General features: G+C 30.9%; 2 protein-coding genes across 2 annotated transcripts; both read right to left on the bottom strand.

The window, feature by feature from the left end:
• Positions 1–211: 211 nt before the first annotated feature.
• Positions 212–1,196, bottom strand: LOC113363687 (proteasome assembly chaperone 2-like). Its single transcript, XM_026606164.1, has 2 exons — positions 1,070–1,196; positions 212–1,010 (listed from the first exon to the last, which is right to left on the bottom strand). The coding sequence occupies exon 2, from the start codon at positions 1,008–1,010 to the stop codon at positions 237–239; it is 774 nt and encodes a 257-aa protein (XP_026461949.1). The 5' UTR covers positions 1,070–1,196; the 3' UTR covers positions 212–236.
• Positions 1,197–15,675: 14,479 nt separating this feature from the next.
• LOC113391328 (UDP-sugar transporter UST74c-like) lies at positions 15,676–18,047 on the bottom strand. Its single transcript, XM_026627273.1, has 3 exons — positions 17,999–18,047; positions 17,668–17,773; positions 15,676–16,680 (listed from the first exon to the last, which is right to left on the bottom strand). Exons 1-3 carry the CDS (start codon positions 18,045–18,047, stop codon positions 15,723–15,725), a joined length of 1,113 nt encoding a protein of 370 aa, XP_026483058.1. The 3' UTR covers positions 15,676–15,722.
• Between the last annotated feature and the right edge of the window lie 1,998 nt (positions 18,048–20,045).

The raw sequence follows: 20,045 nt of genomic DNA, 5'->3' as shown, positions 1-20,045 counted from the left end.
TCTCCAAATGACTTTGAAATTCTTATTCACGTACATTTTCCAATAGTAGTGTCAAATGATTTAGAATGACTGAAATGAGAAAATATTAAATTAACAAATCTAGTTGCCTTGAAGAAGATAAAATAAAACATATGTATATAAATAATACTTTTATCTTTTCCATTGTTTATTAAGTAAATATAAACTAGAAATTTCAATAAGGATTCTGAATAACAGTGAAAAAAATAACATGGTAATTAGAATATATTATCGGGTGGAATATTTCCATAAAGATAATTCCAAGACTTTGGTACAACAATGTCCAATTCACCGTTTGCTTCGTTTAACACATCAATAAGCTCGTTTAAAACACTAGTAGTCAAAAAAGCTTCATTTTTATTATCCCCGTCTGTACAATACCGAAAAATTAACAAAACCGGCAAACTCCTTTCCATACATTTCTCATAAAGTGCCTTAGCACATCCTGGTATGCTATTAATCAGACTACCATTATCATCATTACTATCATATCTAATCCAGTTTGGAGACTTCGACAGAACATCATCTACATCATTGCAACCTGTGTAATGCATGGCCAAAGAACCTCTATAAACAGCATCGCACAAACGTGTCAATTTACAACTGTAGCAACTGCTGAGAATTAAAATCCTCGAAAAGTTTTTGCTGCCTAAAAAGTCTACTAATTTATCTACAAATTCTTGCTTCAATAGATTGTTTATAGATGATCTCATTTGTAGTATTGCAATCTTTTTACTGGCATCATGGAAAATCTCCAAAGCTGTGTTTAGGGATGTTAAGTAGTTGCTGGTGGTGTCAGTTTGATGATTGTAGCCGTAAGGGTTGACACCTGATATGGGGGCACATGCAGGGTGCCACATTGTGCCTAGTCTTTTCATTTTTAAAGAATTTATGAGTAAGTCGGCTGACATTTGTGAGAGGTTACCGACGGATACACATGCTATAAGGAGAGTGTAGCCGTCGAAATTTTGGTCTTCGGTTAGATTAATCATCTAAGAAATAATTATATTGTTAAATCAGTGAATAAATTATAAGTAACAGAATGATTTACCTTTTTTCTTGAAGTAAGCCGTTTGTTGATGCAATTTTGACAATGACAAATCCATTTCGCTCAAACGACATGAAGTTAGTTCATTTTCTTATTAGGGAGTTGACACACAAAGTCGTATACATATCACGACACACAGTAGTCGCTTATAGGTTTAGATAAAACTGAATGATTTAAATCGTGCCTTGGGGTAAATCAAAATTATTTTCAATATTCAAGAATTTTTTTTTTGAAAATTCAAAAAAAGGAAACAATTTTTTCCCTATGGCAATCGTTTTGTCAACACAAGCAAAAACATGCTTAGTTCTCTCAAAAACAGTCATTGTTTGCACGTTTAGCTCAATATCTCCGAAACGGCTGCACCTGCCTCTGCTAAAATCAAATCACCACTTCTCCTCCCCATAATTACAAATCGAATATTTTTTAGATCATTTAAATCGGTTGATTCATTCTTTTAAAAACTTACATTTTTGTCGATAACTAATCAGCACGTCTCCTCATCAAGAGGAATCGAATATTTTTTAACCATTCAAATCAGGAAATCCGTACGCCCGAAATCGTCGACGAAAAACTGTTTCCACACATACATCAATTTTTCTGAGATGTGCCAAAATGTTCAGAAACCTCTAAAACGTGAAGATATGCAAGAATTTTCAATTTCGATTTTTGGCCCGTAACTATAACTTAACCTGCGGAAAGTTAACTAGATATAGGTGATATTTTTTATTAAAGTTGCATGAATTTTTTACTGTATATTATACGTGGAAATGATCGACATAATAGAATGTGTATAATTTATATAAATTTACTAGAAATAGGTAGAAATAACAATGTAATTATCTTGATTAGTTTTCAAACTTGAAAACTTTGTTCAAAATTTTGAAAAAACAGAAAAATATATGCAGCTTGCCTTACACCTAGTTAAATAATTAATTAATTTAATATAAATAACTAATCAAATACTACAATAACTTAGGGTAAGTTATAGTAATCGCCTAAAAATCGAAAAGGAAACATATTTGCATATCTTCACGTTTCAACATCTCCTGAACATTTTGGCATACCTTAGAAAAAATGGATGTAATATATGAGCCGCTCAGTGCACACATCGACTAACTCCACTTTTTGAAAAAACTGAGATATTAGTGGTAAGAACTTGGTATAATCATAACTTTTAGTATTTATAATAACTTTCCGGAATAATAAAGATTAGCACCGTTAAATGGCAAATTTTTTTGGCCATTGAATAATAATTAATTTATTTCAGAAGCCATTTCGATTAACTCCATACTCTGTATAATGTAAATCGTTTCAGTAACACTGTATCTGTTCTGGCCGTGCATCGACGCTTCTACATTTATATTTGAATTCATATTATCAGGGAAATTTTAAAAAACAATATACATTAAATCATCGCGTTTCTCAACTTTTTGTTTTATGGAGTTAATCGATGTGTGCACTGAGCGGCTCATATGTGTGTATGGATACTATATTTTTCGTCCACGTTTTCAGGAGCACTGATCAACCGATTTGAATGATTCATTTGAAACATTCGAGTCGTATTGACAGGGAGAGTTGTTGATTAGTTTTTTGCCAAGCCAGGTCCAGCGGTTTCGGGAATACGGCGCATAGAGTGCAGAAAATAGAAATTAAGTTTTTTAGAGAACAGACCATCTGATTTGAATGATTAAAAAAACATTCAAATCTTATTGATGGGGATAAGTGGTGATTAGATTTAGGCAAAGACAGGTCCAGCCGTTTCAGAGATACAGAGCTGTATGTGCAAACAATCGTAGTTTATGAGAGAACAAAGCATCCGATTAGAATGATTCAAAAAACATTTTGCTTGTATTGGCGAGATGATTATTTTTGGGGAAAACAAAAAAAAATTTTTTTTATTTAATTTCCAAACAATTTTTCTTTTTAATATCAAAAATTATTCGGATTTTAATTTTAATTCTAGCTAAAACTCTGAAACTCTCTTATATACTTCAAATAAATAATTTTAATTTAGCAATTCAGTTCATATAATTTTTAAAAATATGAGATAAGATTAAGTTTTGTTTATTTACTTTTTATATAAACATATGTATAACCGTCGTCGTCCAATTCATAGACTCTTACAGTATTTATAATAATATATTTGAAAACATTTAAAATTCTTATAATATTTCATTACAGTACGAGAAGTCCCAGCAATTTGCCTTAAGGCACAATGCCATACACCACTAGTTTATATCAATATTATACAGTTTTGAGATTCAAACTTAAAAAAATATCAAAGAAAAAATACTGATGTTTACAAACACAAAAATTTATTTTAAATAAATACAATGTATAATAAATAGTTAAAAACATAAACAATTACCTAAACAACAAATTAAACAATTCTAAATTTGTCTAATAAATTTATATCAATATTATATATCTATATAAATTATCACCGTATAAAAATATAACCGAACAGACTCTTCCTTTTACATTCACACCTTGGTTTATTTTCATCATGTCTGCCTCATTGCATATTTCATATTTGTCATATAAATTTTCATGTCCTTTTTAGATTTTTTAATTCTTGAGAATGTCTTATTGCACATTTTGCATTCATGGGGATAAATAGGCATATGGTTTTCCAAATTATGTAATCGTGCAAAAGTTTTGTTGCATATCAAACATTGATGAGGTCGATCTCCAGTATGGATAATTTTTCATTAATACTCGAAAATGTCTCATTGCACATTTTGCATTCATGAAGTTGAATAGGCATATGTTTTACCAAATTATGTAATCGTGCAATTGTTTTGTTGCATATCAAACATTGATGAGGTCGATCTCCAATATGGATCAATTTTTATGTCCTTTTTTAGATTGCTTAATTCTTGAGAATGTCTTATTGCACATTTTGCATTCACGGGGTATAAATTTGCATATGGTTTTCCAAATTATATAATCGTGCAATTATTTTGTTGCATATCACACATTGATGAAGTTGATCCTACTATGGATTAATGTATGGTCGATTATTTAAATTTTTGCTGTAAATGTTTTATTGCACATTGCACATTTACAGAAGCATTTTCTGGTGTGTATTAATAAATGTGATTTTAACCGACTCCATTGTATAAATAGTTTATTGCATAGTGTATATTCACAAGGGCTCTTTCTATTATGAATGTTTTCATGAATTTTTAAATCTTGTTTGATTTAAAATGCTTTATTACATGTCGCACATGTAATAAATATGATTTATAATTTATTATTTAATAAATAATGAATCTGATTGTATATGCATATTACTAATTTAGAATTTTCTTGTCTTGATTATGGATTACATCTTATAATGGCTATGATGATTATGATGACTTGAGCTATCTTCAATTGATTAGACTATACAATCAGTTGATTGAATATGCAAATGATTTCATATTGAATTAATAGGGCCATAGTTCATCATTAGTAGCATCGTCTCGATCATCACTATCCTTCTTGCAATATTTTTTCATTTAATTTCATCTCGAATTCTGAAAATTGATCTAAATATATAACCCCATCTTGTTTACAATATTCTTTATCTGAATTTGTGTCATTTATAGAAGTGTCTTGATTACAGATTACATCTTATAATGGCTTTGATGATGATGATGACTTGAACTATCTTAACAATCAGCTGATTGAATATGCAAATGATTATTACATAATCAACAGCCATGAGGATGTTTTCCCATATGAATCAATATCATCATTTCATGTTGAATTAATATGACCATAGTTGCATATTTCATAATTTTATTGCATATTTCATAAAGTAGGTTTCCAGTATGAATTTTTCCGATTTGTCTTGAATGTTTTATCACATGTCTCACATATAAAAGGTGTAAATTAAAAATGACCCCCACAATGGGTTGTTTGATGTGTTTTGAATGAATCTTTCTTATGAAAAGTTTTGTTGCATGCCTCACATTTATAGAGTTACATTGTTCCATGTTTTTATAAAATTCTTCCTGAAAACTTGTTGAATTCGCTTACATTATCCGCTACATGACTGATCGAATGAAGTTCCTGATCAAAACGCATTTCATCAACATCTAGATTATAAAAACATAAACTTCTCCTTCGGGAAGTGTGTTTTTTCATTCATTTTTATCTCAAATTCTAAAAATTGGTCTAGATATATTACCTTATTTTGCATATCATCTGAACCAGTTTCATTTGTACCATTACCATCGTCTCAATCATCAATACCTTCTTGCAATATTCTTTCATTAAATTTCAACTCAAATTCTGAAAAGTGCTCTAAATATACATCCCATCTTGCTTACAATATTCTTTATCTGAATTTGTGTCATTTACAAAAGTGTCTTGATTATGGATTACATCTTATAATGGCTTTGATGATGATGATGACTTGAATGATCTTATATGCCGATTGTATATGCAAATGATTATTGTATAATAAACATCCATGAGGACGTCTTCCCATATGAATCCATATCATCATTTCATGTTGAATTAATATGGCCATAGTTGCATATTTCATAATTTTATTGCATATTTCATAAGGTAGGTTTCCAGTATGAATTTGTCCGATTTGTCTTGAATGTTTTATCACATGTCTCACATATAAAAGGTGTAAATTAAAAATGACCCCCACTATTGGACATTTGATGTAATTTGAATGAATCTTTCCTATAAAAAGTTTTACTGCATGTCTCATATTTATGAGCTTTTTTAAAATTACAGATTGTTCTATGTTTTTATAAAACTCTTCTTAAAAATTGATTGCATTCGCTTATATCATACGCTATATGACTGATCGAATGAAGTTCCTGATTAAAACTCATTTCATCAGCATCTAGATTATATATATCTTGCTATATTTTTTTATTCATTTATTCCACCATTTTTTATCTGAATTTGTGTCATTTACAAAAATGTCTTGATTATGGATTATGTCTTATAATGGCTTTGATCTCTTATAAAAAGTTTTGTTGCATGTCTCACACTTATTAGATTGTTTGAAATTGCATGTAGTTCTACATTTTTATAAAACTCTTCCTAAAAATTGGTTGCATTCACTTATATCATCCGCTACATGACTGATCGAATTAAATTCCAGATCGAAACTCATTTCATCAGCATCTAGATCATAAGTAGCTTCTTGCTGTATTTTTTCATTCATTTTTATTTCAAATTCTAAAAATTGGTCTAGATATATTACATTATTTTGCATATCATCTGAATCTGTACCAGTGTCATTTATACTAGTATCATCGTCTCGATCATCACAACTTTCTTGCAACATTTTTTCATTAAATTTCGTTTCAAATTCTGAAAATTGCTGTAAATATATAACACCCTTTTGGATACAATAATCTTTATCTGAATTTGTGTCGTTTACAAAAGTGTCTTGATTATGGATTACATCCTGTTTTATATCTTCATCTATGGTTACCTCAGATTTTAGGAATCTTTGTAGATATATTGTGTCCATATCCAAACAGGTTTCTTCATCTGAATTTGATGCATCATCAAACGTTTCTTGTTCCATCTCTTCCTCAATTATTATTTCAGATTTTATAAATCTCTGTAGATATACCTCATCATTTTCCTGCAAATCATCATAACCATCAAAATTCTCTTCTCCGTGCGGATGTTCGACTGGTTCCATTTTAATTGTTGCGTTTGAATTTGTTTCTTCAAACATTTTAAGAGATTGTTATGTCTTGTACACAAATGTTAAATTCAATGTATTAATTAATTATTTTATATATGTTATTTGTTTGTTTTATTTACTTACTTCTTCTACTTCTTGTTTCAATGCAAACTCCAAAAATCCAAAAGCACTCTGAAGTTTCTGTTTCATCCCCATACAGGCGTAAAATAAGGTGTGACAACATGAAAAACGGGGAAGAATCATGGACTATATAATTTTGCAAACACGTGGTAGATTTTGGCCATAGATAAATAAATGAGTATAATTTGGCATAGATATAGGAAAAGTATATTTTGACATATTAAGGAAGAGTAAATTTTCAATAGGTAACGAGCTTTTCTTCTAATTAATGGCAGGAAAATTTTCAACTTGTTGTGCGTTTCGGGACAGTTGTAAAAGTTAATAAAATAAATAAAAATAAAAAGGTAACGAGCAAGCTCTCCTCTGGCGGATTTGAAAAGATACACGTTGCTCTAATTTAGTCCTATCTATGCTTCGTAATGATCCTTCGGCGCCGTTTTATACACATGCATTTTTAGTTTATTATTAACTTCCCGTAGGGTAAGTAATATAGTAATCGCAAAAAAATCGAAAATGAAAATTTTTATATATCTTTACGTTTCAGAGGTTTCTGAATATTTTGGCATACCTTGGAAAAAATGGATGTGTGTGTATGTGTGTTCGGATACAAATTTTCGTCGACGATTTCGGGAACACGGATGAAGCGATTTGAATAATTCAAAAAACATTCGATTCGTATTGATAAGGAAACGTGCTGATTAGTTTTTCGTGGAGGCAGATCTAGCCGTTCCGAACATATGGGGCAAAAAGTGCCAAAAAACGGTAACTCAATTTTTAAGAGAACGGAGCGTCCGATTTGAATAATTCAAAAAACATTTCACTTTTATTAACAATATGAACAACTGATCAAATTTTCATAAAGGCAGATCTAGCGGTTTCGGAGATCTAGTAAAAAAAGTAAAAAAAAAATGCATCTGGCGGTTAAAAATGATCATTAGACATAAACACATCAAATTATAAGATATTTTATAAAGATTTTAACAATAAGTATAAATTTTGTTTACATTCCTATGGGTTCCGTACCAATGCTTATCCGTTGAACGGCGACGCGGCGCTTACGCGCTTCGATATTTCGTCTCTATCCAGTTAAAGCAGTACGATTGCTTTGAATTTTGAAAAAGTTCAGAATTTCCAAAATATTCCAAAATACACTTTTTTTCAAAAAGTCTTTTTTTCAAAGAAAAGTAAATTTTTGTCAAAAATTTATAGTTTCTCAAAAATCTAATTTTTCAGAGTAATTTTTTTTCAAAAACGAGAAGTTCCAGCAATTTGCCTTAAGGCACGATGCCATGCGCTCCACTAGTTATTTTAGAAATTGGTTTACATAATTTATATTGTGTCTTATTAACTTGCCGAAGCAGAAGTGTATGTTTTCATAAAAAAATCCGATTCGCTAGTTTTGTTTTCTCGACGTTTCAAGCCATTCTGAATCGAATGAGACCAAATTTAGAAAAAGTTTGTGTGTGTGTGTGCATGTGCATCATCAGATTTTTTGCCGTAAATCGACGTTTTCTCAAAAACGACTGCACCTATTTCACAAATTTAGAAGCAATTCGATGTATCTCGAAGAGGACTAGCGCATAACAATTTTACGCGACGATAAGCCAAGCCGTTTCCTCGCAAATAGCAAAAAACTGAAAAAAGTCTACGTTTAGGCTCGCAATTCTGAATCAATTTTGAAAACTCAAAAACCGTTCGATAGATATTGGTTGAGAACCGACCTGATTAAGTTTTTGGTAAAGATTCGCTGGCACAAGTTCTTGTAATTAACTGTTGAAAAATATTTTTTCGACGATTTTAATGAATTTTTTTTTTGATGATAGATATCATGGTCTTCTAGATCATACTGAAATATTAAGGCCGTGAGACAAGTCGTTTAATTTTAAAAATTCGTCAAAGTGTGCAAAAATTAGTGACGTTTTTCTGGCGTTTTTCAAAATTAGACCTTTGATCAATGTTTTCTCGAAAACGCCTGAACCGATTTCAGAAATATTTTCTCAGAAAGTTTCAGAAGTCAGTTTTCAGTTTTCAGTTTTCTCAGAAACAAATTCAAAAATTTAAAATAAAAGACTATCGTTAGTGAGTTTTGTGCGACGATCGGTCGAGCCGTTTTTTGTAATTAGCCAAAATGTGTAAGACCTTTCATCCACGTTTTAGCTCACAATCTTGAATCGCAAAACACACATGCTTTTCCCAAATGTAGTCTCATTCGATTCAGAACGGCTTGAAACGTCGAGAAGACATAAAATTAACTAATCGGATTTTTTTTAATGAAAAAATAAACTTTGGAAAGTTAATAATATCGAGGTTAATAATAATTTTGAATCGCAAAACCTACTTTTTCCAAATTTGGTCTCATTCTATTCAGAAGTGCTTGAAACGTCGAGAAGACATAAAATTAGCTAATCGGATTTTTTTTATGAAAACATAAACTTCAGAAAGTTAATAATGCCGAGGAAAAGGATAGTTGAAATTAAACGAATACGAGAAGAATTCGAGATAACATTTTTTATTCAGATAAACATATAGAGTATGAATATATTAAAATCAGGAACATGTAACAATAAACTACTTAAAATAAAGAACATAATATAATAATATATTAGAGCGGGTCAATTTGTATGAGTCAAAAATAGTCGCTTAGGCACATATGATTTTTGGATACTAGGGATCAAAATAAGATACTTTGCTGAAGAAACTATACCTCTAAAATGAATTCAGATGTCCCGGGCATTGACCCAAAGATTGGGGTCAAATTTCGAAAAACCGTTTGACCCATTTAGAGTGCCCCAATCGCGTCCAAATGTATGACCGACCCCTACTAATTTTGTAATACCTCTAAAATGAATTCAGATGTCCGTCCCGGGCATTAACCCAAAGATTAAGGTCAAATTTCGAACACCGTTTTGACCCATTTAGAGGGCCCCAATCGCGTCCAAATGTATACCGACCCCCACTAGTTTTGTAATTTTTGGGCCAATGCAAAGTATCTTAGTTTGGTTTCTTTAGCAAAGTATCTTAGTTTGATCTCTAGTATCCGAAAATCATATGTGCCTAAGCGACATTTTTTGACCCATACAAATCGATCCGCTCTAATATATAATTAAGAATATCTATAATTAATCGATTATTTAAAATCACAATAAAATTATGGCGCCTAACACAAATTACACCTATATTTGGTTTTTATGCAGGATTTTAAAATAATCACAACATTTCAAATTAACAAATCTAAAATTACATCTATAACTTAAAGTTTAAATTTGGTAAGAATAATACAAATCGAAGTTTATAATGCCAATTATACTGAAAATGGAGTAAACTACATAGTCCAGCCATTTAAGAATCTAGGAATTCGAGATTACCCAGCTGTGTGTCTGTAAATACTTGTATATTGACACCCTAAAGTTGTCTCAAAACCTACATATGGTATTGACACCCTACCATATGTAGGTTTTGAGACAATTTCAGGGTGTCAATATACAAGTATTTACAGACTTATAGCTGGGTATCTCGAATGGTACGGTGTCAATACCATATGTAGGTTTTGAGACAACTTCAGGGTGTCAATATACAAGTATTTAAAGACTTACAGTTGGGTACCTCGAACTCCGAGGTAAACTTACTGTAATGACTGGACTAACAACGATAAGAATTATATACAAATAGTTTGGCTTTACAATTGTTATAATTTATAACAATTTTTAAAATTATTTTGAAAAAAAAGAAAGGGAACTATGTATGGCCCTGTTTGTACTATAATACAAATAATGGCTTTAAATATTTTATATATTTATATATTTTTTACAAGAAAACTCCACACAAATTTACTCATCTGGGATGTTGATGAAACTTAGTGATAGACTCGATAGTGAGACAGAATTCCATTTTAAATTATTATAGGCCTATGAGAAGTGTTTTGATTAGAAAATTATAGTGTTTTCAGTCGTTATGTATAACACATAACAAATGTGCTTACCCTGTTTTAGTATTTTCCGCACTCAATAGAGAGGTCTACTGTGCATAAAGAGTGGTGACTCTTTTTAAAGAACTGATTTTGTTACAATAATACAAATGCTTAAAAATGTATTGTATACGCGTATAACTTGTTTTCAAATTACTTAGGTTTATATTTTCTATATTATCTTATATATAAAATTCTTCTGTACTGGTGTATGATTTGATACTTCTCCTAAACGGTTATTCGGATTTTGATAATTCTTTTTAGAGTTAGCCAAAAAATTTTTTTAAGATTTAATGAACGACCAATCTATAGTAATATTGTAGAAATAAATGGCAAAAATTACAAAAAACACTTATCATTGTTTGACATTGAAAACATTTGAACTGTAATCTGCTAGAAATATCAATTCTTTTGAAATTTGAATTTAACTGAAATTATGAGCCTAGATAATATTAGAGTATAATATACACGAAAAATGTAATGTCTACATTATTATTGCCGAAAAGCAGTTGAGATGTGCCAGAAATTAAAATAATGTATTTTGAGTCAACAGTAAATTTTTGAAAGATGAAATTATATAATTTAGTTTAAAAAATAACGTAATAAGTCCAAAATTGCATATATTAAAAATTTGGAACTTTTGAATTGTAGACGTGGGTACAGGACAACGTCTGTCGGGTCATCTAGTATATTTACATAAATCTTATCTGGAATTAAACCTATGGGTAAATTTACGTGCTACAGTTAGTGGCGCCCCTATGGAGTGTGGAAACGATATAAAATTTGAGGTAATAAAAAAGCAGCGGTGTTTGTGATCTATTTATGCTTCTTTTATCTATGGTTGGGATGATCTAGTGGTTAGGGCGATGGGCTTCTAATTTTATTATATTTAAAAATTAATTATACCGAGTTTAAACACTGTTTTAACCAACTGTTTAAACACTAGCATGATTGTAAAAAACAATTACTAGCATAAAATATATTGAAATTAGGAGAGGAGACCGATCCATAGACCTTAAGGCCCGTTCACACAGCACTTGCTTTGTTTGGTGAGTAAGATGGCATGCTGGTTATCAAGTTGGCAAAATGACATCGTATCAATCTCCATTTGTTTCTAGCAAGCGAGATTTTGATATTAGAACTTGCGCTATTTTTGTGGATGGATTATAGACCTATGAATAAAACTCGAATCGCACGACATTTGTTTTCTGGGCTGGCTCACAGCATGCTTAATTTTTATGTGAGTTGTTTAGATTTTTGAGTAAGATTTATTTCAGCTTGCTAGTTTATTAAATATTATAAACTACATGACCAAATACTGCCTCCCTATTGGTTCAAACCAACAAATTCATCTTCAAAAATAGCGCACTTCTAACTTTTCCATAACCAGATTCTAACTCGCCAGCAGACCAAAAAATCAACGAAACAAGCTTCGTGTGATTTGGACTTTGAACGCTATTTTTGTGGATGAATTCGTTCGCTCGAACCAATAGAATAGCAGTATTTTGGCATGTGGTTCATCACATTTAAAAGTCTAGCAAGCTAATACAAATCTGGCTCAGAGCAAGCAAGTATGATTTGAACGGCTTGAAAAACTGTCATAAAATCTAACGCGATAAAATCTAGCATGCTATCCAGGCCAGAAAACTAAAATAGCCAAGCTTGTAAGCACATGCTTGTAACAGTTGAATGAGTCTTAACATAAATATATAACAATAACATGTCCTTTGAATATTGAAAAAAGAGTTCTTCACGTGTCCATTTATAATGTCAAAAGTCGATAAAGATTAAATTATTATATATATATATATATATATATAATATATATAATAACGTAATCATTTCTTCATATCATATTATGTACTCTGAACACTTCCAAATACAAGCACCAACAATACTATCGCTGAGCGGCGGCGGCGCCATAATAAACATTATAATACATAATTATAATAAAATACTAAATTAAAAAAAAATACTGCAACAACAAATTAACACATTATAAAAAACTTATACTTCATGTATTATACTGTCTATGGACCGATCACTTAACCACTAGATCATTACAACACAATGACAGAAAACACTATAATTTTTATTATTAACTCTATCCCCATCACAGACGAGTAAATTCAAAGTTTTTCTTGTAAGATTAGTCCTCACCACTCGGCACTGATTCAAAAATAATTTACTAGGAACTCGGTGCCGCATTCTGACAAAAACGTGCCTTCTGTAAACTTGATATTATGGTGTATGTTAGGCAATTAGTTTTAAATGAATTTGTGGACTATGAAGAACATACATTTACAATAATATCTAAATTTATTTTCGGCAGAATGTTAAAGTTTATAGCAATTTTCATAAGGGTTGAAACCAATGTCGTTATAATTAATTAGCACAGTGACAGTTTTTTTAACATTTTACAGAAAGTTGTAACAGATCGTTTTTATGTATCTCTGTCATCGACCTTACACTACATGGACTGCTAGTCCCCATATGTTTTTCATTTTATAAGGTATCAATAGGTAGAAGGAGACTGTGTCGTCACTTAGTGAACGAGCGTTGCCGACAATCGTGGAACACTCCAGATTGATTAAATGTCATATGTCATGTGTTTTATTTTAATAATGTAATAATAATTGCGATTGTGTGAACTGATAATTTTATAAGAGATGATATAAATAATATATAATAATATTTTTCATAATAGTTAATTTGATTCAAATATTATTTGTGATAATATTGTTTCAATAATATATTGGGAATTGTGGACTGATAATTTTGTAAGAAAATATATTATTAATATTTCCTCTGTGAAATAAATGTACATAAAATCGAATTCACCTGTTAAAATCGGTTTATATATTATAAGTAGGCTTGCAATGAATAGTATATTCGGCAAAATGCCGAATATCGAATATTCGGCATGCTTCAGAAACCCAATACCGAATATTCGCCTAAACTCGTTCGTAAAGTAATTACTATTTGCAGTTGTTATATTACTAACGTACTACATGTATATTGAATTTTTATGCCCAGGCTTGCAACGACTAGTTACTCTTTCTTATTTGGAAAATAAGGACCAAAAATATTGTTCGCATGTTTTGCGATAAAAAGCTTATGATATCTCTTTATTTAGAAATGCTTAGATTGAATATAATGAATGACTTTATTGAATTTAGACATAACACGGGCTTGTAATCGTTGAATGATTTTTGACAAATAACATAAACATATAACAATAACGTGTCCTTTGAATATTGAAAAAAGAGTTCTTAACGTGTTTATTTATAATCACAATAGTCAATTATTAAATATACAAAATACAATAACGATTGTATTTCATTTCTTCATATCATATTATGTAAATTATAGACTTCCAAATATGCAGATCCATCGCAAACTCTTTATTATATATATATATAAAATATGAAACACACACAATATTTTCGCTGGGCGGCGGCGGCGGTTTCTTTGATTTTAACTATTCGGTATTCGGCCGAATAGTCGGTTACTATTCGGCCGATATCAAAAAAGGTGCCGAATATGCCGAATACCGAATAGTAACCGAATATTCGGTGCAAGCCTAATTATAAGGCATTGATAAGAAAATGTTATAAGTTCTATGCATAGACGTTTAATTTTAGGTTAAGCACATGACATATAACATTTAATCAATCGGGAGTCTTCCACGATTGTCGGCAACGCCCGTTCATTCAGTGACGTCACAGTCCCCTTCAATCTTTTGACACTTATTTTGCGCTCGACTAGCAGTCCATGTAGTGTAAGGTCTATGGTCTCTGTCTTTTTTGATAAAAGTTTCATTTTAAGCTTGGTCATTTTACTGTAGAACAAAAGATTAATAATAAAAAGAGTAAAAAAAATACTATGAAAATAACTAATAACAAATTTTGTAAAGAGAATATTACTGTCTTATCACTGAATAAATTCTCTAAGAATGAGCAACCTTTATAACTCACGGGTCTTATTGAATTTTTTAAATTAAATAGCAGGCTGTACTTAATAATAATTTTTAACATAAACATATAACAATAATATGTCCTATGAATATTGAAAAAAGAGTTCCTCACGTGTCCATTTATAATGTCAAAAATCGATAAAGTTTAAATTATTATATATATGCAATAACAAAATCATTTCTTCATATCATATTATGTAAACTGAACAAAAATACAAACACTAACAATACTGTCGCTGAGCGGCGGCGGCGCCGTTGATATATGCAAATAAACATTAAATATAAAAATACTAAATGAAAAAAAAAAAATATTTCATAAATTACTGCAACAACAAATTAATACATTATAAAAATTGATTGATGGATGAAAGTTGATGAAATAAATAAAATTCTACTTGGCTGGCCGCAGAAAGATATTCAAAATGCCTTAAAAAGCCCGCGAGCCGCGTGTTGCTCATCCCTGATCTAGTCAGTACAAACTAAGTCATTGTGTAAAAAAACTTCCGAGTACCTCAGAAAAGGCACACGAACTCCCAGTTACGTAGTCCTCTCAGAGGGACAGCCGAGTGGTAGGAGTGAATTATATAATAATCTATCTAAATGCATAATTATTTTATAATTTAGCAAATTTCTCAAGTTTTTGGCCAATTTGCAAACAAATTGAGTTTTTTCTCAAAATGTTTGCATGTTTTATTATTTACAAGTGTTAATAGAGTTCAGTTCGCTATTTTTTCATGCTGACGAGAATGTCCACAAAAATTATATAGATAAACGAATTTATTAATAAATATAGGTTGTTTATATTTCATAGACATTCTCGTTTTTGTTTTAGTAAAATCCTAAATACTCACAGACAATATGTTTAAATTTTCAAAAACTTGTTTTGGTAAAAAATATTACAGATCTGTACAAAAATTTCCTCTCAAACTGATTCAATCTTTGCTTGTTGTTTTGCAACAGGTTCTTTTCTTCTAAATGTAACATAAGTATATAAAAGACTCCCAAGAACACTCACATTGATTCCTAGAAAGTTCACAAACGAAAAAACATAGTCACCACCTATTATCATACCCAAATAAGTGACACAAATGTTTTTCAAACAGCCAATAATTGTCGTAGTCAACGCACTGTTGTAATGAGTACATAAAATAGTGCTGTAGGTTAAAACAAAACCCATAACGCAGGATAATAAAAATTGTACTAAGAAAAACATATCGTCCCAATGTTCATATTGCAAAGACTTATCGATATCTCCAGTGCAATATGCTAAGGCTACGGACGGTCCAAGCATGAATAAAGCATTATAAAACATTAAGCCATACTTTCCTAAGTCTTTAGCATCTAACTTCTTCTTCATATACACTCCATTGGCAGCAGTGAATATATTATTCAGCATAACGTACGAATAACCGATGTAGCTGAATGATAAGTCACTACTGGCTGCTAACAGGGCTCCGAAGACCATAGCATACACACTGATCTGCACACCTTTATTAGGATATATCTTCAAGATCTTAAGCTCCAAAATCATTGTGAAAAGTATTGAGAATCTTCTTAAAGCCGTAAACATGGGCAAGCTCAGAAACTGTGTGCCTCCAAGACCGAAGGCCATGTTACCTAGATAAATAAAAGGTAATGGGAAGATCTTCCTGAACGTGGACTTTTCAAAATCAGGGAACTTGACTATTGACAAATTCTTGGCGCAGAACAATAAAATAATCGTAGCCATCATCTGTCCTAGTCCTAAAACTTGGAACGATGGAAAATGATGAGAGGTTAGAATCGTTTTATTGACTACAGTGATCATAAAAGATGCAAAACCGTAAAATAGAGCACTTGCAACTTTGAATACACTGTGTGGCCTTCGGTAACAGTCTCTCCTGGTGTAGTCCCCGTCATTTTAATAGAAATAATTTAATTTCAACAAATCCAATACACGAAACCAATCACACACTAGCCTTTGTTATATCTTTCTAATTTAATTATAATAACTACGTCACCATTGCTTGTTTTTTGTATTTTCTAATAATTAATTAATTTAGTTACATAAATATTATAAAGTTGATCGAATTTTAATGCGTGGCATTGCTCAATTTTATTTTTACAAATAAATTTGACGCAATGTAAAATGTCACAACTGTCACGTTGACATATTCAAATGAGGGCGCAGAGAGACACAAACTTTATATAAAGATGATCACACACGAATTTTTTCAAAAAGTAATTTCAGTCCATAGACTCTCTACTTTTTACGATCCATAGATATACTAATTTTTTTTTATTTTTTTTTAATTTCAATAATTATTACAACTGCTAATTTATTAACATTAAGTAATATTGATAAATAATAATATAAATTTAAATAAATAAAAGAGCAAAGGATAAAATTCACATGAAAATAATATCCGTAGTATGATTTAATGTAAAATATAAGCAAATAATAATAAAAATAAGATTAATAAATAATAGAAATAAATTTCAGAATAATAAAATAATACTAGAAAAATAATAAAATATAACAAAATAACAATAATAGAAATAGTAAGATAATAATAATAATAATAATAATAATAATAATAATAAAATAATAATAGTAATAATAATAATAATAATAACAACAATAATAACAACAATAATAACAATAATAATAATAATAATATATAATAAATAATAATAATTACAAATTTATAAAATCGTTTGGAATTTTTCGTTTTAATCTTGTTGGGCGCGCTTCTGAGTATACTTTGTTGGCCAAGTAATTTGGGTGCTCGTCTATTTTTTTTTTGTAGTTGTTTGTTTTTTGTTGAATTTCTTCATTTACTGTCATTATGTTGCTGTCCTGGTGAATCAGCCAGTTGGGAACGTACCTAGGTGCATACAGTGCCTGCCTTATGATCTTGTTCTGCACTCGCTGAATAATCTGTAGATTGGTTTTTTTGGCAGTGCCCCATAGTTGAATCCCATAAGGCCACACTGGTTTAAAAATACATTTATAAATAATTAACTTGTTATTCGTCGACAGTTCGGAACGTTTATTTAGTAGCCAGTAATGTTTTTTGAATAGTTCATCAATCTGCTGTTTTTTCTTGTTAATGTGAACTCTCCAGTTCAATTTTGTGTCTAGGTGTATTCCGAGATATTTTACGCTATCTTTTACTGGGATTTCCTGTCCATTTAACTTAATTGCAGGGCATATACCAGTACGCAGCGTGAATGTGATATGCGTAGATTTTGAGCCGTTTGTCATAATTCTCCATAAAGAAAGCCATTTTGTAGCAATATCTAGATGTTCTTGTAATAGCTGCGAAGCTATTGCGGGATCTTTATTGGAGGCAATGATACATGTATCGTCAGCAAATGTCGACACGCTTGTTCCGGAGTATAAAGAAAAATCCGCTGTGTATATAAGAAATAGAGTTGGAGAAAGGACGCTTCCTTGGGGCACCCCAGAAAGGATCTTTCTTCTGGTCGACTCCTCGTTGTTAATGTTGACGAAAAATTCCCTATTTTCAAGAAACGATTTTATTATTGAAAATATCGGTTCTGATAAACAGAGTTTTAGTTTGTACAACAAACCAGTGTGCCATACTTTGTCAAAGCTTGCGCAACGTCTAAAAACACAGCCGAACAATATTTTTTGCATGGAACGATTCGTTAATTATATTTACTAGGCGATGTACCTGCTCTATGGTTGAGTGTTGTTCTCTAAAGCCGAATTGGTGATTTGGAATTAGGTTTTGATTCAATAATTCTGACTTAATGCGTTGGAGTAATAATTTTTCAAATATCTTCGAAACACAAGGAAGTAGGCTTATTGGTCTATAGGAAGACAATAAATGAGGATCTTTCCCAGGTTTAGGTATAAAAATTATTTAGCTATTTTCCAAGCTTGAGGGAACACTTTTAATCTAAGAATTGAATTGAATATTATTGTTAATAATCTAAATCCCTTTCTGGCAGTTCTTTTATCATTTTTATCGTAATTTTATCTGGTCCAGGAGATTTATTAGGATTTGCAGCCTTGACATAATTTTTCAATTCGGTCACCGTTATGCGTTTTACTATTTGGCCTGGTATAGATTCATTCTGTAAACAATTATGAATAAAATCTTCATCATTTACGTTGCAACTGCGGGGATGAGGCTGGAATGTATTTTTCAAGTGTTCTGAAAATTCTTCCGATTTTTCTTCTGAACTTCTTGCCCAGGAACCATCAAGTTTACGCACTGGAGGTATATGTACTATCGGCCTTTTTAATCTCTTCGTTGCCTTCCAAAGAGAATAATTGTGTCTTTAGTGGATGAGAGATTAGTTAAATAATTTTTAAGGTATTCATTCTTATATTCATATAATAAAGTCTTTAGATTCCTGCAGGCACAGTTAAATTTGTTTTTATCGGTCGGTGATCTTGTGGTTTGCCATATTTTTCGCAATTTGCGTTTTTGAGCTATAATTTTTTTAATGTTAATAGGATAATTAGATTTGCTACTTGCATTTGAATGTATAGTAGATTTTTGAGCTGCTGATGATAGTAGAATTGTGAAGTTTGTTATCGCCAAGTTTAAATCCTGTTCATTTTTAAGGGGTATGTTGCAAGAAATTTTTTCATCAATTATCTCTTGGAATAATGACCAATTAGTAAATCTACTTGTGAGAAAATATGAGTCTTTATTTACTTCTGTAGTTGTAGAATATTACAGAATAATTGGCGAATGATCAGAATTTAAATCTAAATTTGATTTGATATCTAAACAATTATTGTTAACGCCTTTAGTTATGAAAAAATCTATTAGATCGGGGATTTGTTAAGATCTGTTGGCCAATAAGTAGGCTCGCCGGTGGATATTGACTTAAGATTGTTTTTTTCCATCGATTTATAAAGTTCTCGACCCTAGGGTGTGATCAGTCTAGAACCCCAGAATGTGTGCTTAGCATTATAATCTCCTCCCGCTATAAATGAACTGCCCAGCGTATTAAAAAAATTTATAAACTGATCTTCGGTAATCCTGTGTTTAGGCGGACAGTAGATAGCTGATAATACTAGCTGGTTATGCGATGGTATAGTAACTGAAATTGATGTTGCTTGAAGAAAGTCCTTCTGGAATGGTTCAGCCTCATGATGATTTATGTTAGCTTTTATAATAATAGATATACTAATGTTTTTTTTTTTTGTATAGCGAAGGAAATGCATTTATGCATTCCAGACTGGTCTTTTGTCTGGGTATGTAGGACTCAATACCGCCTA

This window comes from Ctenocephalides felis, unplaced genomic scaffold (assembly GCF_003426905.1).
Source record: "Ctenocephalides felis isolate EL2017-DRISC unplaced genomic scaffold, ASM342690v1 CF-g0.4_SCAFFOLD_00845, whole genome shotgun sequence".
In the NCBI taxonomy this organism is placed as follows: domain Eukaryota; kingdom Metazoa; phylum Arthropoda; class Insecta; order Siphonaptera; family Pulicidae; genus Ctenocephalides; species Ctenocephalides felis.
Note: the sequence above shows the minus strand (reverse complement) of the source record. Positions and strands in the feature narration are given on the sequence as shown.

What these genes read in the sequence shown, in the direction of transcription:
- LOC113363687 (XM_026606164.1), bottom strand. Translation starts at nt 1,010, where the DNA reads ATGATTAATCTAACCGAAGACCAAAATTTCGACGGCTACACTCTCCTT.
- LOC113391328 (XM_026627273.1), bottom strand. Translation starts at nt 18,047, where the DNA reads ATGACAAACGGCTCAAAATCTACGCATATCACATTCACGCTGCGTACT. An exon ending in CACATTCACGCTGCGTACTG is followed by an intron (nt 17,774 to 17,998) that starts GTATATGCCCTG and finishes TTTTTAAACCAG; the next exon opens with TGTGGCCTTATGGGATTCAA. An exon ending in CAGGCACTGTATGCACCTAG is followed by an intron (nt 16,681 to 17,667) that starts GTACGTTCCCAA and finishes GGACTACACCAG; the next exon opens with GAGAGACTGTTACCGAAGGC.